Here is a 25,636-nt window from a genome sequence, read left to right on the forward strand (position 1 = left end):
CTCTCTCTTTTTTCCTCTCTCTCTCTTCACACTGGTGGGCTTGTATTGGGGTCTGGCGGGGGCCGTTGCTCCCTGCGGTTGCAACTGCTTGGTAGTAATTAAGAGCAGCCACTCCACCACAGCACCCTCTCATTATAGGGAGGGACAGTGGGACACACTGTGCCCTTGTCCTCTCTCTCTCTCTCTCTCTCTCTCTCTCTCTCACACCCTGTTTCTGTCTCTCTCTTTAATTCCCTGTCCTTTGCCCAGAAAAGTGCCAGTGCTCTGACCAGCGATAGAGACAGGCTGGAATTCACCCTTGTCTACTCATACTAAATATAGCACAACACAGCCCAGTCTGGTCGCTTTATGTGACACAGACATTTTTTACTTTTACTGTACCTAACATGAGAATAAGATACATCTGTACGTTGATACCAATCTTAAAATTTGTACACAACTTAAAGGAATTGTTCACCCAAAAATTAATATTTTGTCATCATTTACTCACCCTTAACAGATTGTTTTAAACCTGTTTCACAGCAGATTGTTAGCCTCAGTCACCATTCACTTTAATTGCATCCTTTTTCCAAGCAATGAAAGTGAATGGTGAGTCATTCCCTAACATTCTCCTTTTGGGTTAATTTTTTTTGGGTTCATCACACAAATAGATGAACAAAACAGATGAGTATACATCAGTTATGCTTGAATGCACATGGCATGCATAATCTCTGTTTGTAAGGGGTAGTCACTCAGTCGTTTCATGTTTAAGGATTTGATAATGAAAATGTATGCATCAGTCCACGTCTCTCTAGCTAGACTGGATGCACCCATTCACACCCGCTCAAAATATAATTTGCACTGTCTCGCTGGTGAAATAACTTTCTTGCCATGCTCACAGAAAGCTAATTGAGGTTTTGCTCACTCTCCTGAGGGTGATAACATAACAGCCTATGCCCTCCTCCCTCCTTGCCCCCAGCTCTCCTCCCACCTCTCTGACAGTTACTGTGGAGGTAGCAGTTCATCCGAGTGAGAAACTCAAATTTACAGGACAGGCCAATTATCAGCATAACACCAGGTCCGGGGTGGGATCCAAATAGGAAGGCAGGTAAAGAGAAGATGTCTACTAGAAACATGACCATCTGCACTATCTGCTCTAGCCTACAACATCAGCACAAATTGGCAAAAAAAAAAGGCATGGAGAGAGAGGAAGAAGAATTAATAAAAAAATAAATAAAATATAAAAATAATAAAACACACAAGAAAGTTACTGTAAAATCACTGGCTGACTGTTGACTTAATCCAATTTGTTGATAGATGACTATCTTAACATTCATAAATGACTTAACTGAAAGAGGAAAAGACTGTGGGGAGAATTCACAAAGAATTAATTGCGCATACTAAAAGCTTTGTTTGGCTCTTTAAAATGCAGAAAGTGTGCTTGACTACACCGCACATCTGGATATATGCCCTGTTAAAAATGCTCCTCTACATTATTGGACGAGTTACTGATGCAATGAGCAATAGAAAATGTACACAACCAACTCTTTTGAATGTATGTACATTTTTAATTCTGTACATTTAATAACAACGGACAAATAATGCAGAATTTTGTGAATTAAGCGCAATCTATAAAGAGCCAAGTTTTACATCAGGGTTCCCATAGTCATGAAAAACCTGGAAATATCAGGGGATTTTAAAATTGGGATTTCCAGCCCTGTAATGTAAATTTATAAAATCTCAAAAGTCATGGAATAGTCATTGAAATTTTATATAGTGAATACCCATTTTTCTAATTTTTCTTTGCTCTAAAATATCTCATAAGGTAGATGTTGCTCTTGTGTAGAGTTAAACTTGCTCGTAAGCCGTAATGATGTGAGTAAATAATTATTTTGAGTGAGTTCTTTTCAATTAATTAGTTGAAATGGTTCACAGATCGGTTTAAAATGATTAATTATCAGATCTGTCTAAAAAAAAAAAAAGGATTGTAAAAAATTTTTATCCAGTAATCACAAACGTCTGGAAAGGTCATGGAAAAGTAATGGAAGTTCAGTGGTCCAAAACACGGTGGGAACCCTGTTACATGAAAAGAGGCATGTTTGCGATGAAAAGAATGATTGTGGGTGGTTAGTCAACACTGTGAAAGTGGCGCAACTGTTTAGTGAATTTGCCCCTGTGAGTCTCAACCTCAAACGTGTAGCAACACCACTATTTCAGAGCCTTTTCTGTTCTCTGTTGTTATTGCCGTAGCTCGAGAGACAATACACCGTCTTGTAATTAATAGTGTTCTTGTTCGTCAGAATCTGAATTTAACTGAGCTCATTGCAGAGAATGGTTATCAGTGGCACACAGGCTCGGGCATGAGTGTGGCTTGGCTTGCTCAGCAAAGAATTCTCAGCGACAAATGGAGAAAGATTTAAGACGTACACCCTCCTGACATTTGTGTGCATTCGCACAAAGTTCTTCCCCCACATGCGTGAACCCGGTCTCCTGCCTGCTCTAGGATACTCTCCTCACCCATGGGAGATGGTGATTAGCATACTGGGCCCGTTGAAAGAAGACAATTAAAATCCTTAGCTGCACGGCTGTGCCGGGAGCTATCTTTATTCATTGCATTAGAATGAGAGAATGCCTTAAGTGGCCTTATTAAATACAGTGGCAGTACCGCACCCTGCACAGGCTTCAGCAGGGGCATCTCGTGTCATAATGAAAAGGGTTCTGGAAAGTCTGTTGACCTATCAGGATTTATTGAGGAGACCATAGCAGGGGTTTGGAGGTACATTATTTATCAGAATAATGGCTTCAGAAGCAAGCCACAGGACATTCATTGTGCTGCTTCTTCACACATTTCTCAACATTTTTCAACCCGGAGGGCTATGGAAGAGCTTCTGCTCTACCATCGATTCACCAAGAAATTTGCCAAAATAAGACTGAAGGCACAATAGACATTGATTAAAGCATTGATTGAGAACCATCAGCGAAAAAAGGTGTTGAGGACACATGCATTATTTTATAAAAATGAAGTTAGAGCTTCTCAAGCTCTTACTCTGCTGTGCTTGCTCACTCTATGAAATATTGAGGAGCTGGAGGTCTTGTCATGCATGAAGCCCCATCCTTCTGGAGCTCTCCACCAACATCCCCTTAAGTGCGGCCTGTTGGAGACAGAGGGGAGGAGGAGGAAGGAATGACAGCAAAAGGAGAAGAAGAGCCGAGGATTCAGTGAGCCTCACTGAACAGCTCAGGCTGACATGCTAATTGCAAAGCTGTGTAAGCGGGACGACTGCCATAATAGCGCAGGAGGACAGAATGATCCTGAACCCCCCCTCCCTCTCATTCCCCACCTGTCCATCGTCCACTCAGAACAAGCTCTGATTTCCACAACGGCTCTCCAATCCTGTAATTATTTGTCCTGATGATGTCGTATACCTGTCTCATTTGCAGTGTGTATGATAGTGGTAGTAACACATTCGAATAACTCCCCCTAGTAAAATTTTTTTAAATTATGGTGGTAGACTCAAAGGACCCTAATGAGAGTTGCCTATCTGTGTGAAAACAGCATCACTCCATTGTGGCTCTGATTGTGTTGTGACAGCTCTTTGATTCATGGAAGATGGAAAGTATTATCATAAACACTAAAGTAAAGATCCAAGGGAACATTTCTGCTGAAGCATTCAGATGAAAACTCTCTTTGTTAAGGGGGAGAGAGAGAGAGAGAGAGAGAGAGAGAGAGAGAGAGAGAGAGAATTTGTTGAATGTGATTTCATCAGTTACCTTTTGGCTTTGTTTCCATACAGTCGACATGCTTTTTCACAGCTGTGATTTTGTGCGAGTGTGTCTGTTTGTGTGTGTTAGGACCTCTGTGTCTAACGACGTCCGCTGTACACCATTAAGCAGGCTCACTAGGGGTAATTACCCAAGTCATTAAAAGTTTGATGATTTCACTGCTGGGTGGAGTGCCGCCCCCCCCTTGATTTGGCTTACTTTTGCATCCACATGTCACATGTTCATGAGCACAGAGTCTCTCGCTCCTTTTTTCATCTCTCTTATTTTTTTCAGCCGTAAAACTCTAAAGCGCATCTCTCCATTTTTATCAGACCCCTCTTCTCTCTCTCTCTCTCTCTCTCTCTCTTAAAAGGTTTTAAGCCATCGCTATTATTATTTAATGATTGAAAACATGGTTTAAAAAACAGGTAGTGAAAAAAGATTTCAGTAGAAAAGATTTTCACTCAGTGTGGCCTTTCCAATATTTGCCGTCCTTAAATCATACATTGTAATGGCAGCTAAAGTAGATTACTAAAGGAAAGGGAGTTTTGTTTTTGGTTTAAATGCATTAGAGGAGAGCTGTAGGTTTGCAAGGGGAAATATTGGGGGTGGTTTTCTGTCTGTAATTCATGTTTGATGACAACAACAATGAAATGCTCTGAACAATGAAAACTCCACCCACCTCCCTGCAGTTATTCATCATGGTGGCGGAATATCAACAACACAGAACGAAAGATCTTAGTAATGCACTTTATCTTTATATCCAAAAAAATTTGGTCATTGCTTCTTTTCCTGTCAAGCTAGTTGACCTCATGATTCATTCAAGAAACCAAATATGGAGTCATAGATCAAGAGTATTTACTTCAAAATTATAAACAGATTTTTTTGCACGTTTTGTCTGAATTGCTTTGATAGCTGACTTTGAATAGAATATAAGAGGCCAATTATCACAGGTAAAATTTATGTCATGATTGAAAGAAAGAGATAGATGCATAGAGATCAGTCTAATCACAAGGTCACATCGGCTCAGCCCCAGCTGGCTGGCCCAACCCTCGGGGTCCATGAAAGCTCAGGACCCAGCAGTGAACTGTGGACCCAGGGCTTCTTGTGTGTGCTGTATAAGCTGATCCAGCCGGACACGAGGAGGGACCACTGCCTGTCTCCCAGGCCTGAGTGCTCTTTGCTGGGAAGCAGAAGCCAGGGGGCTTGGGCCACTCTGCCAGCTGGTGCAATGGCAGAGACACTCTCTGGACCATACAAACCTCCTGCTGCTTGTTATCGAGATGCCTGAGAACATTACAGGCCCACATGGCTCTTTTTTTATGTTGCCTCCTCACCCTAAGGACAGCCTGTGATGAAGCCCTTGACTGACAAGCCAGACCTTGTCATTTTTCCGAGGTGAAAGACACACACAAGCAAACGTGTAGATGTTCATATACGCTCAAAGTACGTGGGTGCACTTCCTTATGGTTTAGCATGTCTCACCATGATCCACAGCAGCGAAATCTCAACATTCTGGTCACGTAAATGCATTACTCAACACTTTTTACCCTCACATATTGCCCATTTCCTCTTTTGTGGGAGCAAGGATTTATTTTTACATAGTTTTAAGTTACACACATCTGCATTTGCTTTGATTCTTTGGTATCTTGACATTTTTAGAAGCCGCGACTCCCAGTGGTATGCAAGTCGGCCCAGTGCAGTGCTCTGTTAGTAGAAAGAAGCCAAACTCACATTTGCAAAGGTGCTGCCATTACATAAGTATTGCTAGTTGCTACATCCACCATTAATTACAATTGTTTTATTAAGCCAGTATTGGGGCCAGGTAACCCCGCCCCTTCCATTACGCAAAAGATCCCGTATTTTCAGTTGAAGTAGTACGTCATTTTGGGTACTCGTATCAGTCTTCTTCCCGTTGCATTTTTCATTGTGTAGATGCTACTCGCACTTCTTGCACTACAAAATGGCACAGAATAGTGCAGAAGTATGCAATTTGGTATTTGGCTTGAGAAAAGTAAGAGATAATGCATAGAAGAGATGATGGCTGAGCAGAATTAGTACCCCAGCTACTAACCTGATATGCTGAAAAAGTTGTGAAAAGGTCAGTGTTCTTATTCCTGCTGTACAATTAGATGAGAAATGCTAATATAATTACAGGATGGCTGGGTTAGAATGACCTTATCAGAGGTTGTCACAAGTTGGAGGGAACAAAGAGAAGTTTGGAGCACAAAACATGACTCATAATATCACCTCTTCATGCAAGAACTTACTGTAGTTACTCTTAATGCTCCATTGAAGTGCTCCCAAGATTTGTTTGTGCTGGTTGATTCAAGGATGAATGTTCTCGTTAATATACTGTTACGCTATTATGCTATTACCAGGTATAGGATGAAATTCTTTTGTTTATGACTCATATGACAATAACTTGATCTGTAAATTACTGTAATATTGAACTGGAACGAAGTCTGAAATCAGTCACCCTCCACCTCAAAACTCAGTTGTTCCCCAGCCCTTAATCCACAACTGCTGTGTATTTCTCGATGAACTAGTGGAAACAAAACCCAGCAACCTCCCACGTGAACTCAGATCTCTCTGTGGCTTTCCACTGTATCAACATTGACCTGGGAGGCTAGGTTTGTTGTTTGGGGATTCACCCCAATAGCCCTTGACACAATTAGAGAGCTTTTTTTGAGGCGTTTTGATACTGTAGCTGGTACACCATCCTTAACGTGCAGATGACGTACTGAATTTGTCATCAGTGCAGCCACAGACGTGCATAGGGGTGTAACGATCCATTGATCTGGATCGATGCATCGATCCATAAACCAACGAGGCAATGTCATCGATACAACACGTAAAGATCGATGTATATATTTTTTAAGAAGCACCTTTATATTAACGTTGTAATGCCAGCCATGCCTGTATGCATTTCTGTCATGCGATGCAACCTTATGATGATATTCATCTCGCTTTATAAGTGCTAAATATGCTTCTCATGTGGGACATGGATGTGCGCAGAGTGATTTAAGTTGCACTCTGCTCCATCCATGTGAGCGCACGTCAACAGGTCTACGAACTCTGGTGACAGAATAGCACATGCACAATTTAATTAGGCTTCCCTCAATATGGTGGCTCAGGCAACACATTTGAATTCTACAGGACAATTTTCACTTTTAAAGCGATTTGGAGCAATTCAGCCATGCCAAATGGCTAAAGAGCCCCAATATTCTGAACAGCGCTGACGAGGGAAAGAGAAAGTGCCTGCCCTGCTGCACAAACATCAATAACCAGACATTTCACATCTACACATCAACACCCTTACAAACATTTATCACAGTAAACTGTAACAGAATTTTTCAATACAACCGTGGAAGATGTAGCCAAGAAAAAAACACGGATAGCACATACTCTCCTGTCGTGGGTATGCAAGTATTTTGCATTGAAAGACTTTTTTGACTGTTGTAGAGATGACAAATTGTCACTGTAATGTTTATCTCATTCCACAGGATTGATGATAACTTGTATGTGATTGTATGACTTTATTTTTTATATAATTGTTTTCTGTGTTAACTGAAGTACCTTATTTTGTTGTGAATGTCCCAATATGGATACTGGATTTGCACTTTTCAGAGAGTTAAATGAAATATTGAAATAATATTTGAAATTGATTGTGTAAAATAGGCCCCTGAATCGAATTTAATCGAAATCATATTATGGCAGACTTCGAGATATCAGCAAACATTGCATCACTGGCTAAGAGAATCGATACAAGATTGTATTGTGATGAAACTAGCAAATTACACCCCTTGTGCATTATGCTAACCATTGCAGAGAAGAGTGTAATTGCTCTTTATGTGCTGAGTTATTAAGCTAAAATTGAGCTAAAGGGATAGTTCACCCCAAAATTAAAATTCAGGCATCATATACTCATGTTGTTCCAAACCTGTATGATGAGATATTAGGCAGAATGTTCAGGACTGACTGAATGGTTATATTTGTGTATATGTGAAAACATGCACACATACTGCACTTTTTAGCTCTGCAGCTGGAATAAATCGCTGCTCTTGGTCAGCAAACAACTGATCTGAGTGCCCTGAACAGCAGTGAGGTGGAACAGTGTCATAGCACACACCATTCAGCAGGGCCTATCCTGCACGAAAGGTGACATTTTCTCGTGCTGCCTCAGAGGTCAACTCTATATTAAACCATGACAAGTTCTTGGACTATGGCTCCTGTCTTGTTTTCCTCTAGTAAAGGGATAGTTCACCAAACATTTATATTCTTTCATCATTTACTGTTCCTCATGTTGTTTCAAACCCAAATTACATTCTTTCTTGTGTGGAACACAACAGGAGGTGTTAGGCAGAATGTTATCCTCACACACAATTCACTGTCTTCGTAAGGGAAAAAGATGCAATTAAAAAGTGAATGTTGATTGAAGCTCACATTTTGCCTAACCTCTCCTTTTGTATCCCTTTATGTTGCACAGTTTATGGTGGGAAGGAACATGGTATACCAAGTATACCAATAGGGATGGTATACTTGGAAAAGGTTTGTCAAAAGAGATTTTGGGCTGTGCTTCACCTTGTGTTTGCACTGCAAGAGAGGCAAGAGGAGTCTAATGACAGCTGTGAGGGAGCTTCTCTCTATGGCTCTGGGAATTCATACTGCTGCCTGAGCTCAGCTTACTACTCTCCCTGGACTGCTCAGGTATACAGTCATTTTCCACTGCCACACTCTATTTGCTTCCTGTTTATTGATAATGAGAGCTGCAGTGTCATTGCCCCATGTCATTTGAGTTTGTATGCATTAAGATGAATATCTGTGTCAACGTAACGTATGTCTTCTGCAGTTTGATTTGGCTCATCAGAGATCAACAGATATGAGGGACATATGATGGTAATCAGGATTTTCTTTGGTCTTTTGATATTAAATGATTCAGTCTACTTCTATGTAGACATAGTCTCCCAGAACATTTATGGAAGCTAAGCTGTAAAAATGGTTCATCCAGAAATTGCCGTCACATCCATGAGCACATTAACTTATGATTGCACATTTTCATATCAACACCTCTTCAGTCTTCAGCAACTTGTCCTTCTCTGATTAACAACATTGATAGTGTTCACATGCAAAGAGGTTAGCCAATCATAGCAGTGGTCATTTACAGGCAGATCTTAACATCTACATGAATCACTATTCAGAACCAATTTTACTTCCGTAACCTGATGTATTTTAGAGTGAGGATATACAATGAGAAAAAATACAGGGCAGGGCTTGATAGTATCCATCAGGAATTGATTGTGAAAAATGAATTGGATTGTGAAAAATGGTTGTTACATATCAGAATGAAGTCAGGTGGTTAAAGGGAGGGGTTGACAAGTAAGAGGTATTTGTTCCACTAGCCGAAATGGATTGAGCAATGAGCAAATGGAGGTTGAGCAAGTTATTACATATGGTGCCTCGTCCCAACCATGGAGCAAAAAAATCAAATAAAAAAATCAAATAACAATATTCTGATTTAATATCTCTCAATTGTAACTTTGTTTCTCGCAATTTGTGACTTTGTCTTATTATTGGTGAGCTATGTCTTGGAATTTTGAGTTTATATAAACTCACACTTGCGACTTTATTTCTTATAGTTGTGAGTTTACTGTATATGCAACTAAAGTCACAATTGTGAAACAAAAAGTCAGATTTAAATTGTATATGTAATGTCAGATTTTTTTTTATTTTTTATGAAATAACACCAATTAACCATGCACAATACGCCCAGGAATGTGCATTAATTAACTAAATGGGGTCAGTTTTTTTTTCTCTGCGTTCAATTTAAAAGGTACTGTCACTAAAACAGCCTGTTCAGAGAGATGATAGAACATATTAAAGTAAATGATGACTGCTTTGGTGCAAAAAACTTGTTGAAACAGTATAAGTGGACTGCTGGGAAAAATAAAATGCTTGAAAAGAGTACAATATGGCCCCTATTGGTTTCAATTTGATTGAACATGTATAGTATTCAGCTGAAAACACAATTAAGCTCTGTAATCACCTGTAATGTGAAACATGTGAAGCTCCCCCTGCACAGCTGGACAGAAGACAGTATGGATTCAGAGATACTGTGCTGCTCATTGGATTATATAGCATTATACCATTTGAAATGAGGGTCCCTGCAAGCTGTGACCAATTAAAGTTGAACAAAGCCAGCTCATCTGCTCAGCTCTGCTTAGTAGGTCAGTGAAATTGGCGGAAGTAATCATGCAGCCCTTTCTTGCTTTCTCTTTCTCTCCCTCTCTCTTGCGCATTCACATTCTCTCTGACTTCTTTTAGCCTCCAGCACAGCTTTCCATGGCATCGCTGTAAATTTTGCCATGTGCACAACACATCCTGCTCATCTTAAGTGTTCATTTGCTCATCCATGATGTTGTTCTGACACTCCTATATTATGAAAGTAAATCTGCTACTTGCTTACACTTGTTAAACATGAGAGCTGAACAAATGCAGAATTCGTTTTCAGGCTTTTGAAGGCTCTTGAATGAGCTTCTTTCGGATAATGGAGCACATGCTTGGCTCACTGTATAGTCACATCAGAAGCAAAGTCTCTGAGACGTACCATACAGCCAAGTCCAGTGCATAATAGCCAGCCATCTCTTGAAAAGTCTGGTTGTTATAGGTGTGTACGTATGACCTGCAGAAGTGTACAGCCCGGCTCGTGTTACAGCAGTGGCCCTGCAGGAAGAGGCTGTCAGAGGATGCAGGCAGGAGTGATGGAGCCCGCTGTCTCCTTAATGGGCTGATTGCACAGGCTGTGGAGCCGCTGTTGCGTTCCTCCTGCTGACCTTCTGTCTAACCTGCCATGACACCAGTGTGGCAACTCTGCCATCTGCCTGACTCATTATTTCTGTAACATGGCCCAGGATAGATAGAGACCACTCAAACAATTAGACTTTATCAGATCCTGATGGACAGTCACAAATCATTGTGATGGTCTAACTCTCTACAGTAGAAATATTATGATTTATGGGTACTAGATTCAAGGTATAGTTTAAATAAGATTTCCTTTCCTTAGAAAGAAGTGTTGAGCTAAAAAATTTGGGCAGTAGGAAGTTTCTATTGGTCATCTGTTGGCCTTCTTAAAAAGTAATATGAAGGCGATGATTCTAGTCTGTCTGTGTTACATTTTACCAAACATGTTGTCTTCTTGTTTCCCCTGTTTTCCCACAGGTTACCTTTACAAAGCGGAAGTTTGGCTTGATGAAGAAAGCTTACGAGCTGAGCGTATTGTGCGACTGTGAGATTGCCCTGATCATATTCAACAGCTCGAACAAACTTTTTCAGTACGCAAGCACTGACATGGACAAAGTCCTGCTTAAATACACAGAGTACAATGAGCCCCACGAGAGCAGAACCAATTCCGACATCGTAGAGGTGAGTGGGGGCTGCTTCATTGATGAATCAAAACAATGACTGCTTGACGCTTTGTGTCCATTGCAATTTATAATTATGTTTGAAATGGAATACAAGCTTGCTTACTGATTACTGAGTAGTATACACTGTACATTGCCTACAGTTTATTTATTTTTAAATGATAAGTGATACATAGGCATTATGCAGCAATAAAAGTGGAAAGCTGTTGTCACAAGACCACTCCATGTTTCAAGTGAGTGGTGTCCAGTTATCATCTTAGAAATAGATATAGTTAATTTGCATTTCTAATTCAATTTAGTGTAAAAATATCTTTAATTTTTGGTTGTTCGATCAAGTAATGACTGTAATTATTCCATGCATACTGAAAATGTGCATACTGTGTTTCATATACATACTATATACTGCAAAAATAGTAAAAGTATTATGCTATTCTGAACATAGCCTATGTTATGGGTTGATATAAATATAAGTTATATTTAATGTTTACACGTTGAATACCTCCCATCAAATATTTAGCCATTGTTCTTAGTAAATTAAAAATACTAATATACTAAACAGTTTATTAGTATATTGATAGCTGAAGCACAGAAATGATCAACACACAAATGTTCAGCAAGAGTGTTCCATAATTCCATAGGGGATAAGCTGATGTCTGGATGTCATGTAACAGTTTCCTTCTCATGCGAGCATAGATAGGGCTCAGTCTGTTGTCCCTGATAAGTCCAGTTGCACTTAAATACCGCAACTGAAAAAGGGGCACATATCATTGAACAGGCACATGGCACAGAGGATCCATTTTCTTTGTTCACCATTCATGTGTGGCTTAATTAATGAGTGTGTAAAAGTTTCCCTTTATACACTTTGCATAAAATTGTTTACTCATCATAAAGCCTCCCCAGATGGCCATATGAGTGCTCTGCAAAACACAACCATACCACTATAGTGCTCAACACACAGGAAGCAGGATTTGCCAGGCACGCACTGTCCTCATTTGTCAAAGCAACATTCCAGTTATATAGGCCAAGACCATCGGTGAGCAGAGAACAAGAATGGATTAAAAACTTTTGCTGAGACATTGTTTAGATTTATTTATGAATTCCTGCAGCTAGTGTGCATACTGACTGACTAGCTGACAAATAGAAAGCAAGCATGTTAGTCTGGAAATTCTGGCAATAGAAATTGTTTGCTAATACAAATTAGCACATAATGCATAAATAATTTTTTATTCTTTCCATTTTTCTCAGCTGCTGTATAGTTTCGTCTGCACTCCGGAAAGCATTCACATTTACATGCACTTCTTAAATCATTGTATGTTGTAAAGCCTGATTTGACAAAATAACTGACATAAGCTCTTGAGTGAGATGCACAAATTTTTGTGCCACTGCCTAAAAGTCTTTTACTAAAATGGTTAAAACTGCATAAAAGGAGTCAGCTGGGCCGAGTTATCTTTTATTCATGCTGTTAAGACTGCTGGTGAATTACCTCCATGGTAGAGCTGCAGAAGAATGCACAGCCATCCATGGGCCTGAGCTCTCCATCAGCATCCCATCTGCTCTGTTCCCTACACCTATAGGGCCCTCACCTGCATTAAAAATGAATGGACACATTCTCCTCTTATGTAACAAACACACTATGTCAGCTTTGCCTCATTTTAACAGCTTTTAAAGATGATGCTTTGCCCCCTCTCAAAGGCTTTGTGTCTTTCCCTCTGTGATTTAAAGAACTGGGAAATCGCAGTGTTCTGTGTTGCAAAACATTATCATGCTGTACTAAATAGCCTCTCTACTGCTGTAGTTCACCCAAATATGCAATTTCTGTCATCATTTACTCATCCTCATGTTTTTACAAACCACTGTGGTTTTCCTTTTTCTTTTGAAAAAGAGAAAAGACAGAATGACAGCCTCAGTCACCATTCACATTCATTGTAAAGAAAATGGAAAAGGAAGAAAGAAAGTCATATTGATTTGGAATAACATGAGAGATTAAATTACTGAATTTTCCTTTTTGGGTGAACTATCCCTTTAAGGAAAGCATAGCATCTTGAAGTGTGTTGTAGGACAACCACAAACACATGCAGAGACAAATACGTCCACGCAATCACCATGTTGCTGGTGTCAGCAGATATCCTTGTGTTGCTTACTGATATGGAGCGCAAGCCAGTGGCAATCTGCCGCTTTTCCCACGTCAGCCCTCCAGCCACTCTGGAGGAGTCTGACCCAGTGCATGAAGGGCCCCAACAAAGCAGCCATGTCCTTGCTCAGTGGGGCAGCATCTACTCTAGCTGCAGAGATTGCCCACAGTCAGCTTCTTTTTTTGTGGCCATGATTCTGAAGTAAAGAAGCAGAGCAGAAATAAGTTATACAAGCCTCTCACTCTCTTTTTCTTCCCAGCCACATCCAAACCAGTAGCAGAGAGATCAGCCCTGGACTTCCATCAGTAGGGCTGGAGACTTTGATTCTGGCTGAAGGCAGTATTGCAGTATGACTTCATTGAGACACAATGTAAAGATCTGTGTAGGAGTTATACAGTACACCAATATAGCCAAAGGATATCAGTATTCAGCAATATGATTTTATCCATAAAAACGCAGGCCTGTGTTCTCATATGATATAGTGTACCACTCTGAAAGAGGATACTATATTGAGATATTATTAATAAAAATCTATGTACAGAGAGGAAGTAACCCAAAGTCCCTTTAAGGCAAGACAGTCCATTAGCCGGCCATCTAGGGCTAGGCAGTGCTCCGTGCAGCTATTGTCTGTCTACACAATAGGCATGCAAGTACTATCAGGATCCTGTCATTTTCAGTCTGGGTTTTTGCTGTGACAGGATCCTGACACTCTTGTTCTGTGTCAGTGTTGTGATTAGTTTTTTATCTCTGTGTGAGCGCACTGCTTTGGGTTGTGGTTTCCCTGCTGTGCGCTCTTCGGTCGGTCTTGTGTTTCATGTTCGGAGCATGGTATCTGGATCCTGTCTCTCCTGTCTGGTTCGATTTCGGTTCTGGTGTCGGGATCTGGACACTCATACTCCATGTCTTATCTTTTATTGGCATGAGTGCATTGCTTTTATGTCGTCTTGGCAGCATGCACTCAAATCAGTTGTTTTTGTCAGTCACTCATGACCACAGGGGTGCGTTGCTCTCACTTTGCGCTGTGCGTCCGGGTCGCTAACCGTCTTCTTGTTGTGCTGGGGTTCGGTCACTTCTGTCTTAGATGTCAGTTTTATTTGTGGCCGAACTCTTGCACAGGTGTCTCGTTTTGATGCCTGTTGCGTGCATCGCATGGTGCTTGCCTTACGATGTACGCTCAGGCTTTGTTATTACCGCCCTTGACCTTGTTTTTTCCCCTACTGGGCAGTTTGTGATTTTTGCTTTTTTGGTATTAATAAACTCTTTTTTTCACTCTGCATTTGGGTCCTGCCTCTGCTAATCGTGACAATTACAGCTCCAATCTACTTGAATGGGGAAATACCGTAATATCCAAAACCTCAGATCACCAATAAAATCTGACAAAAATAGTATATTATTTAACCAGAATAACCTCTCTGAGATTAAAAATCTCTTTTACAGGAGTGTTCTGGCCAAGATGGACAGCAAATAAGTAAAAAAAGAAATACACAGCCTAATTTAAATTAAAAAACTACAAACAGAAAACAGACATTTACAATACTAAAAACACTTACAAATCATTGATTCATCTTCAAGCTGATGAATGCTAAATTTAAAATGTTCCATAGACACCAAGTTTTGTAATTTCAGTTTCATTTGAAGAGAATTCCAGTCAAACGGAGCTGCATACCTAAAAGCCTTTTTACCTAATTCAATTCGAACATGGGGAACAGAAAGAATAACATTTCTGAGAGCGAAGGGAATATTTCCCAACACTGTTCCGTTAACAGAGATACGAAGGCAAGAACCCCAAAATAGCCTTGTAAATATTTGTATATCAATGCATTTCTCTTCTAGTAGACAAAGGCCAAGCTACTCTATTATACTATGTACAATGATGTGTTGAGGGTTTGCAATTCCATATAAATCTTAAAGCACCATTCTTTCTTACATTAAATGAAAAACAGAGCTTGTTTCTGAAATAAAACCCTATCTTTGTTTTCAATTTTTTCTTTAGCTGAGTAATGTGAGAACTAAAAGATAGTGTATCATCGATAATAATACCAAGGTATTTATACTCTTGCACTAACTCAATCACATTTCGTTTCAAAGACTGAAGTAAGATTATTTACTATTTTCTTTGAACTTGAAAATAACGTTTAGATTTACCAACATTCAACCAAAGTTTTAAATTGTAAAGTAACTGAATGACATCAAAAGCTAATTGTAGATTATGCAAGGCTTGCTGCTTAGAGGAAGCACTACAATACATAATAGTAAATAAAAGGGGCCCCAACACAGATCCTTGGGGGACACTCTTAGCAATCTCTAATGACTCCAATTGTTTACCTTCTATCTGTACATATTGTATTCTTCCGCTTAAATCATTTAAAACCAAAATATAGCGTGATTTGATAAACCAACACTTTTAAGTCTATACAACAGTATTTCATGATCCACTGTGTCGAAACCTTTGATAGATCAATAAAAAGAGATGCACAGTAACCTCCCTTATCTAAAGATTACGCAGTATCGTTTAGAACATTCAAAACAACAGTTGTGGTACTATGTTTTTTGCAAAATCCTGATTGATTACTAGATAAAACTTTATTTGTATTAAGATAACATATCAGCTGTTCACTAATAAGGCTTTCTAGAATTTTTGATAGAACACAAAGCTTTGAAATTGGTCTATAATTATCTAAGATAGTAGGATCTCCCCCTTTCAATGAAGGAAATACAAAAGCTAATTTCCAAATTTCTGGGATGGCGTTAGTGTTTAATGAGAGATTAAAAAGATAAATTAAGGGAGATGAAATAATATCAGCTGCCATTTTTAAAAACACAGGTTCTACACAATCAGAGTCTGGTGATTTATTTATCTCAAGTGATTTGAGTGATTACTGACATCAGAACTCATTATCTGTCCAAAACTAAACTCCTCCTCCTTTAGATTACTTTCTGCATAAATAAAATCAGAGTTTGAACAAGTAACATTACATGATTCAAATAGTGACCCTGAAGCAATAAAATGCTTGTTAAAACAATTAAGCACATGCACTTTTTCAGAAATATTGATAGAATAGATAGTTATACATGAAGGAAAATTAGAAGTATTTTTATTACCAACCATAGACAATGTTCTTCCAAAATTTCTTTGGATTATTTATATTTGTTGATGTTTTAACAATAAAATAGTCAGCTTTTGCCTGTTCTAATTGCAACTGTGCCTTTATTCCAGAGCTGTCTAAAATAAATCCAGTCAGAGTTTAAATTAGATTGCCTGGCTTTTGCCCAAGCAACATCCCGCTCATGTATAAGGGCTGATAATGAGGCAGAAAACCAAGGATTGTCCCTGCCTTTAACTCTGAATTTTTTAAAAGGTGCATGCCTATTGATAATTGAGATAACCATCATAAAAATATTTCCATGCATACTCAACATCAGGTATAAGAGAAATCCTATCCCAATCGTATTGGGCGAGGTCACAAAGAAAACCTTGTTCACTAAAGTGTCTCATACACCATCTAGCAATAATACGGGGTTTCTGCTTAGGTAATTTAGTATTTCTAACTACGGCAACAACACAGTGATCACTAACATCATTTGCATATACAGAAGCCGATGAATACTTATGGGGAGCATTTGTAAAGATAAGATCAATTAATGTAGATTTTTTTTATTGTCTTTTAAATTGGGTCTAGTGGGTGTTTTCGACTAACTGAAAAAGATTAAGTGTATCACATTGTTTTAAATCCATCAGATGCCGACTGCAACCAGTTCAAATTAAAATCTCCCAGTAGGACGAGTTCCTTATAATTCAGGGATGTCAAAGTGCACATTAAGGATGGAAGAGCGTCATTGTTCGCTGATGGAGGTCTATAACAACCAACTATAGTAAAATGTAAAGTCTTAGACACAATTAGAATGCTAATAATTCATATTGTTTGACCATTGATTCAGAAAGCAACACAGTAACCTCAAATCTATCCTTAATATAAACTGCTACCCCGCCTCCCCTTTTTGGGCAATCGATCCTATAAACAGTATAACCATCAATACTTATGGCTTTGTCTGAGACCGTTTTATTGAGCCATGTCTCAGATATTACTATAACATCTGCATCAGTGTTGTTTGCCCAAATACGCACCATATCCAACTTAGGAAGCAAGCATCTGACATCTGGATTTGGTAAAATATTTCCAGATATCAATAACATAAGAACTATAAAACTCCGTCGCCTTACTGTTTTACTTGATAAGTCATTTCTAACAGGTGAATGAGCGAAAAGAGTAATTGACAATGTTGTAGTTTTCTTAGTTAACACAGACCTTATCCTCATGCACAAAATTAGGAAAATAACTTCAATCGATATTCATTAAAAACAAGAGTGTTTGTATATACCCCAATATATGTCTAGTTTGTCCACTTTGCAGCTGCAGGAATATCATGATGCAGTGGAAAAGAAACTGAATCATACCTGCCACTGATGTTTTCAAGGCTGAAAATCAAAAATAGTAATGCCACCAAAGTCATACGTTCAGAAGTTACATACAGCATTGTCAATTTGAGATCCACAACCGTAGAAATCAAGTAAATGCATAGGTCACAAGAAGGAGGACTCCGTAGATCCACAAGAAGGGAGACTCGGCGAGATCATTGAGCTGGAACTGATGGCCGAAAGAGCACGTGCAAATACTACAAAGATCACAACCGGAGTCCACCACACATGCCTGGCCCAACGAAACAGCCAGCCGAGTCAGCCAGAGCAGCCAGAAACAGCACAATCCGCAGAAGACTCCCACGCGATCCACCGAAACGCCGCAACACCGGCAGCAATCGCGCACACACTCAGCCCCAGTTAGAAGCCACAGCTGAAAAACAACTGCAGGACTTGGTCCACAGAACAAATCCAATTCCTAAATTGAACTCAAGGTCACAATGACTATGTCGTCAAAGTTTAGTTCACAAACATGCCCGAGTTTGGAAACATTAATGTCATAATGAGTGCAGCATCTCCGTCAGGCCGCAAACAAGCTCAAGTTGGAAAGCTCGAGTTCGATGACATTGTGGATACGGTGTTAATTTAATTCTAAATCATAAAATAAATAAACATTGGTGTCTGTCAAACTTCCTAATAGGTTTGATGTTGCAAAATGAGACGTAAAATGCACAAAGTGCTAAATCAATTAAAATAGACAAGACAAACACCAACAGAATTATGAGCAGCCATCTTGGATATATATTGTGTCTTTAGCTAAAACCAGGCAATTTTTTTTAGGTTGGTCCAGCTAATGAGCACACATGATCCAGAGCAATAAAAGATGCATTGCCTTTACATGTAAGGCAATTGGCTCATTTGACTGAAATTCTACAAGTGGTCTGTCTATTTTTTCTTACACTGTCTCTGTATTTAAATAACCTCAGCAGACTGTCTGTCTGGCTGTGTAAAAAGCTGCTTGCCTGTAGATCTAATGTTATTTGAATCCTTGCTTTTTTGCTTTTGCTCTGTACTTAACATAACTTGTCTTAAAAAGAGACAATTCCTGGTGAATTGTGCTTCACATGGGGACACCTTCACATGCACTTATCTAAATAAATTGTACTAAAGCAATATCTGCTCCACAAACAATTGCCCATTTTCTCACTTTCACCTTTCACCACCCTCTAGTAGATCAAACACATCCTATGCTGCTTTTTCATTGGGCAGCATAAATTTACGTTCCAAGTGAGAAGCCAAATCAAGTCACATTCCTACTTGCCACCACAATCTGTAGAGAAAGGCCCGGCCTTGCTGTTTCAGGGGAACAGATGTATTGCTTTCCACAGATGGATGTGCGACTGGGGCACAGTTTGATGACCAAGCTCAGGGCTATGGTCTTTGTCTCAAGTCTGGCCCACAGTCGGTACCAGTACACTAGACTGAGACCACTTCGCCTGAGCGAAGAGAAGCATGTGCACTTTTGGTGTGTGTGTGCCTGGTACTCATTGGTTCAACTTCAATAACACTCCAGGCGACAGGTGAAGCATTGCGTGAAATCTCCCTTTGTGGATCCTGTCCACTTCTCTGTCTGATTAAAAGTGGCTGAGATCCCATCTGTGTCTCTAATTTCAGAGGCTGTGGGTTTGAAGCAAGCCCTTTTATTTACCGAGTAGCAGCGCAGGATTGATGGAGCGTCTCCTCAATGGTTACTGCACGTCCATTCAGCAACTTGCAGGGGTCTTTAAGGACAACTGTTCCACAGTATCAGGTCTCCACCAGCACGCTTTGTCCTTTTCACCTTTTGCATTGCTCAAAGAATGTGAAAGTAGAGATGAAAAGCTTGTTCATGTATGATGGACCTCAGTTCAGGAATTGTGTGTAATGGCACAGCCACACACGTTTCAATTCTAATAGATTGTTATTAGTTCCAGTCTAGGGTTGGGAAAACCATAACAAGATTTTGGTTCCCCTTTTCCGTCCCAGCACTCAAATAGTCTAGTTTTTGGAAAGCAAAATAAGGCATTTATTTCATATTAAATGAGAAGGGAGGCAAAAAGGCTTCAGGAGGGAGCAAAGGCCAAAATAACAAACTCCTAATTGGGGAGTCAACTAACTTTCCTAGAAAAGAAAATTGAAATAAACAAACATACTTGAACTCTCTTTCTACCCAAAAACAAGAGAAAACATATTGAAACAAAAATAGCACCCACTTCCCTACAAATGCTCCCAATGTAATCAGTCCAAGGCACACTTGACTTAGTGTACATTGTACCTTTTAATGCCTTTTAACATCAGTTCACTCAATAGGCACGAGTGCAATCTCAAGCGATACACAACAAATTCACAAGAGACCATAACAACACATCTGAGCCAGGAAAAGGGAGATGGAGACTGAAGCTTTCCAGCAGCTTTTATCCTCCATCAGCTCACAGCCAGACCAATCAGGAGAACTCCTCATTAGTGCTCTCACCTGGTAGTGATTCGAGTGAGAGGGAGAACGAGAGAGAGGAGAAAAGACAGGGGAAAAACATGCAAAACTAAACATTCCCACCCCAAAATACACAACCAAAACAAATACAGTTACCACATTAAATACGTCTTACGACGTAACACCTCCCCAACAAAAAGATACAAACAAATGATCACAAATAAAAATACACTTAAAATACGTCCAGGGACGTAACAACTGAAAGTTCTCTCACTTTTTTCAAAAGCATAGGTTAGGATATAGATAGATTTTAAGGTGTATTTGCTGTGTTTATGTTTATACTGTTGGGAAAAAGTTGTTTAACGGAATGTTCAATGTACAAAACAAGTTAAGCTCTAATGACAGCATACAAAATGTGGTATGCTGTCTGATACCACTGACAATTTTTTTTAAAAATGAACAACAAAGTTTGTTTACAGTAAGCACTATATGCAGCTTGTATTTTTGTGCTTAATAATTTTTTTTTTTTTTACATTAGTATTTTTATTTTTGTTTTTATTAGAGCTTTAAAGTTGTCTAAATAATTTTTCAGAGATGGGACTTCTGTTCTAGGTGGATGAACTTTGGGTTATTTCCATTGGTCCATTGTTTAAACAGTCCCTTTCAGGTATCCTTGTGCATATCATGTGAAAGTTGCAGCATTTATTGGCTTTACATAGTTATGACAGGAGTTGAAAGATTATAACTTTGAATAGATAAGTAAGTGACGCTATTACACTAGTCTCATGTTAACATGTAGTTACTGTAATACTGTCATTTTATAAACTAAAGGACAGGTCTAAGGCATTTTCTGTGGTAATCGGCAACATGTCACAGATGCTAGAGCGATAGAGCTTAACTTGTATTGAACTCTGAGCATTCCTTTAATTCCTTTAAATTTGATTTGTTATGGCATTTCCTCTTGTACGTCAAAATCAATTAAAATAAAGGTAGACAAACAAAGGCAATAGTTTGGACGAATGAAGATCTGTATTTACAGTTGTCCTGCATGAAGAAAGTCCTAATAGTTCCTGTTGTGTTTCAAATTTAATTCTATTTGTGCTCAAAATGAAAAAGCTGCTGCAGGTAATTAAAATAATTAAATCATTCTTTCTCTTCTTCCTCTCCAACTGGAGGTAATGAAATCTTACAAAGTGACCCTACACTGGTGTTCTGAATACAGGCCTCTCAGTGTGCATGTAAGGATTCCTTGAAATCAGATATCACCTTCACAGCAGATATGTGGCATCCATTTGTCCCATACCCCCCGCCCCCGCCCCCGCCCCCGCCCCCCGCCCCCGTCTTAGATGCTCTCAACAGCATCACTCAGCCATGCTGATATCAGTCCATTCTCATTATCCCAAATTATCATGGTTTGAACTCATTAGCAGGCCCAGCTAACGGCTATTCTATTGAATGCTGGTAGAAGTGTTTAGGCTACAGACTTTCATTGACATGGCAAATACTTGCTTTAATTAGATTTACATGTATAATCTACACTCTCACTGTGTTGCAAATGACTGAACCGGTGAGTGTGCTGGTGTCAATGGCTGGCTGACCTTTTGCAATACACTGGTTGTTGTCTGATGTCATTTACCTGGCTCAAATATTAAGCAAATCAGGGAATGATTCAGGCAAATGTTGTCTGCTTTCAGGCCTCCATAAGAGGCTTGCATTGTTGTGTGTGTGGTTTTTAAAAGCAAATGATTTTTTCTTCCCTGAAAAAGTATTCAGAGGCATAACAGTGCAGTAGACAGAGCTCTGGAACCATAGGGACACCATAACTGGGGCAGGGGGTCCATTGCCACCTCTTTTACCTACTCAACTGTACTTGGTCTACTTTTATTAAAATATGTAATTCTTTTGACTTGCATTAAAAATGCATTTCTGATTTACATGATAATTCACTGTAGTTTTAGCACCTGATATTTCAAAGTAGCCTTTTTTCTTGACAAAATAAAAAATAGAGTTATCCATACATATATCCACTCAGTACGTTTCCATGCACTTTAAAAGTTAGATTTCATTTGGACTAAAACAAACATTTGTATTTTTAGAACGTCATGTAAATGCTTTAGTCTGAAGTCTGACTTCTATAGTCCAGTTTTTGCGAAGATAGATTAAAAGATCCAGATAATGCCATTGTAGCTTGGCTTTGTCCAGCATATACTCTATACACCAGGGCTAGTCAACTGGCGGCCCACGGGCCAAATCCGGCCCGGCAATCATCTTTGTCTGGCCCTCTAACTGATTTCTGATCAAATTGTCTCGCTATCTGAAATACCAGAGTGCTCTCTGTGCAAAACTCAGCATTCATAGGCGTGAGCCTCAGCAATCTGCGGTGAGTTTAACAATGCTTATTGGCATGTGCAACAGCGGCAACTAGGAGGCTCTCCGCTCCCCTGCAGTGCTCCGGCGAACATCACTCCGCCTCGCCACTTGACGCTTTTGCTGGTGAACGGGCCGCTGTTGCCCCAGTTATGGTGTCCCTATGGTTCACATTTCTGCCCAGCAAGTAGCAGGGTGTGGAACTCGCACCCCGTTCATCTTTCTAAGCCATGTTGACTAACGTCCGCACTGGCTGGAAGTGCATACTCAGCGGCGGGCCAAACTGGTTCAGCACTCCACGCGATGACAGTGCTCCAAGTTTTCCAAGCAAAGCTCCTCAAACAAATGGACGAGCAAGGAATGTGTTATGCAGGAAAAGCCACTCTATTTGATGCTCCAGTGTCTCCAGCTGGCCTTTTCGGAAGCTCTGTGAATAGAATTGCTGAGCGCTATGCCACGACTCAACAACAATCACAGGCTATGAGACATTTTATGCCAAAACGGAGCAGTACTTCATCACAACCGGCTTGCTCCTGCTCTGTCTTGGTCCAGCGCCGGGCTAAAAACCCTGCACCAGCTGCCTTAGCGCTGCCAAATGTTGCCACCGAGCTGCTGGTAAAGCCACGGAAGCTGTGGCCAAAACGAAGGCAGCTGCCTCAGCGCAAGCCCTGGACCGAAGGGAAAACCCCCTGTGCAGCAAAGCGCTCCTGACACACAGTGCTGTTCCCCTCTTACCCACTGCTGTTTGTCGGGAAAGATATATTGTTGTTCAAAATGTTGTTCAATATGTTGCTTTCTGTCTCACATTAATCACATGCAATAAAGTTTGCACATTATGCACAACCGCTTCCCAATGGTGAGCGGCCCATTATATCACATATGAACATACAAAGACTGTAAAAAAGAGCACAACGCTCGCACGAGACACTCACACTTTTCCAGTAAAGGGCTTTCCCACTTCAAAGCCCACATATATTGCACAACTGCATTATATCTTGTATTGAATTACAAAGATTGCAAAAAGAGTTCAGCGCTCATTGCACATTTTCGAGACGCTCACACTTTTTCAATAAAGAGCTTTCCCTCTTCAAAACCTCACATTATGCGCAACCACTTCCCAATGGTGAGTGGCTCATTATATCATGTTATGAACATACCAAATTACCCTCTGTCCCATTATGCAGATGCGTGGTGAGCTCTTACTGGCATTCCTACTGGGTGCTAAAAAACTATCGAACATGGTTTTATGATCCAATTTGCACGTCGGCCGCCCCGTTTCAATGTTGTTCTGTCTTCCATGGTTCTATCCGAAGACCCGCCAGTGTTATGAGCTGAAATACAATCTTGTCGCAAAGAACACGATAGAGGTTGTTTCATATGAATCAATAAACCTACTGTCCCGCATGGCAAGTCCTCACAGGCGTGTCAGAGCTGTCAAAAGATTAAAGTCTCCTCCCAATATTATATCATGAGGGTTGCCAGCGGCTTGCAGAATCCCTTCAAGATCTATAAAAAAAGCCCTGATCATCAGCGTTAGGTGCGTAAATATTAGCCAAAATCAACCTTTGCCCCTGAATTTCTGCTAAAACAATAATGACTCTTCCTAATTTATCTTTAATCTGTTTGAGACATTTGAATTGCAGATGCTTACTTATCAATGTAATGACTCCCCTGCTCTTACTTGAGCCAGCATTAAAGAAAATATGTCCACCCCATATCTTCCCAAATTTTTCAGCTTCCTGCGGGGAAAGATGTGTTTCTTAAAGAAACACTATATCATATTTCTTATGTTTAAGAAAAGAAATAACCTTCCTTCTTTTTATGGGGTGCCCCAACCCATTCACATTCCACATGGAGAGAGACAATCCACTCATATTAACATTTGACATTTTGACATATTAGAAAAAATATATTGTGTGGCAAAAACACAATTATAAAGACCACATTCCATCATTAGAGCAACAAACAAACCCTGAACTTCCCCCAGAAAAAAAAAAAAAAAAAAAAAAAAAAACAGAAAAAAGAAAAACGTGCGCCAACTGGCGTCCATCTCTCTAAACTCAAACAGTCCATGTATGCCTATGAGAGCCCCCGTGGCACTTTTGCCATTGGATTGCTCAAGTCTGGTGCTTCTATACAAATTTTGTGAGACAGAATTACACAACAGAAAATAATCTGTTAAACAAACTCCAGCCAATATGAGGCATAATCACAAAGAACGTGTAGATTCATCCAGTTTATGGCCTGTTATGTCGAGCAGACTCGGGAAGATTTCGTCTAGGAATTTCACCATATCTCGGCCTTCTTCGTTCTCCGAAATTCCAACAATTTGGACATTGTTTCGCCGGTTATGATTCTCAAGGTCTTCCAACTTTTCCCAAACGTGCTACAAGTCCGTCTTGGTCGCTAGCGGGTTAGCAGCTAATTCCCTCTCTGATGATTCCAGATAATGAATCCGTTTCTCGTAACCAACTCAGAGAATTTCTTCTCCATGGCAGTGATCGAACGACGTATTACAGCAAGATCCTCCAAGTCAGCAACGACATTCGCCAGCATTGCCGACATGCTCGACAGTTGATGCTGAATCTCTCCCACCGCACCGTCCAAACTGAGTGCCCGGTCTGCGGCTCTGTCAGGGGTATCAGCTTGAGCATGTAAGTGTCTTTTAATGTCTCCAGAGCCGGAGGATTTTGAATTCTTTGACATATTGTCTTCATAGAACATTTATGGAACAGGGTGTATCGAATCTCACTGATTTATGACACAAAAAGTATTAAAAACTAGCAAAGTGCGCAGAGCTCGCCGTTCACATGTCCAACCCTCGCATGGCACCATGTGACTCCCAATTTAAATGCATTCTTAAGTAAACATGACATTTTTATATCACCATTGTTTTCATATCTGGGTTGATACTGTGAGAGGGCTTTAGCAGGTCTAAATGTTTCTCCTCAGTTTTAATCATTTGTAAACAATAGCCCTAAAATGTTAAAATGATTATTATGTTTGTTTGTTTTTTTGTTTTGTTTTGTTTTTTAAAGTAAAGATCGAAAATTATTTGTTGGTTAAGAGTATAAGTCATGTTTGTTTT

General features: G+C 39.9%; 1 protein-coding gene across 8 annotated transcripts in view; it reads left to right on the forward strand.

Moving 5' to 3' along the window:
- The window catches only part of LOC127417141 (myocyte-specific enhancer factor 2A-like), a 130,777-nt gene that overhangs the window by 39,593 nt on the left and 65,548 nt on the right, over positions 1-25,636 (forward strand). For all 8 annotated transcript variants that reach the window (XM_051656865.1, XM_051656858.1, XM_051656860.1 and 5 more), the window contains one exon: positions 10,960-11,163. In XM_051656865.1, coding sequence (XP_051512825.1) covers positions 10,960-11,163 — 204 coding nt within the window. The remainder of the gene's footprint in view (positions 1-10,959; positions 11,164-25,636) is intronic.

Source organism: Myxocyprinus asiaticus, chromosome 26, assembly GCF_019703515.2.
Source record: "Myxocyprinus asiaticus isolate MX2 ecotype Aquarium Trade chromosome 26, UBuf_Myxa_2, whole genome shotgun sequence".
NCBI classification, from domain to species: Eukaryota; Metazoa; Chordata; class Actinopteri; order Cypriniformes; family Catostomidae; genus Myxocyprinus; species Myxocyprinus asiaticus.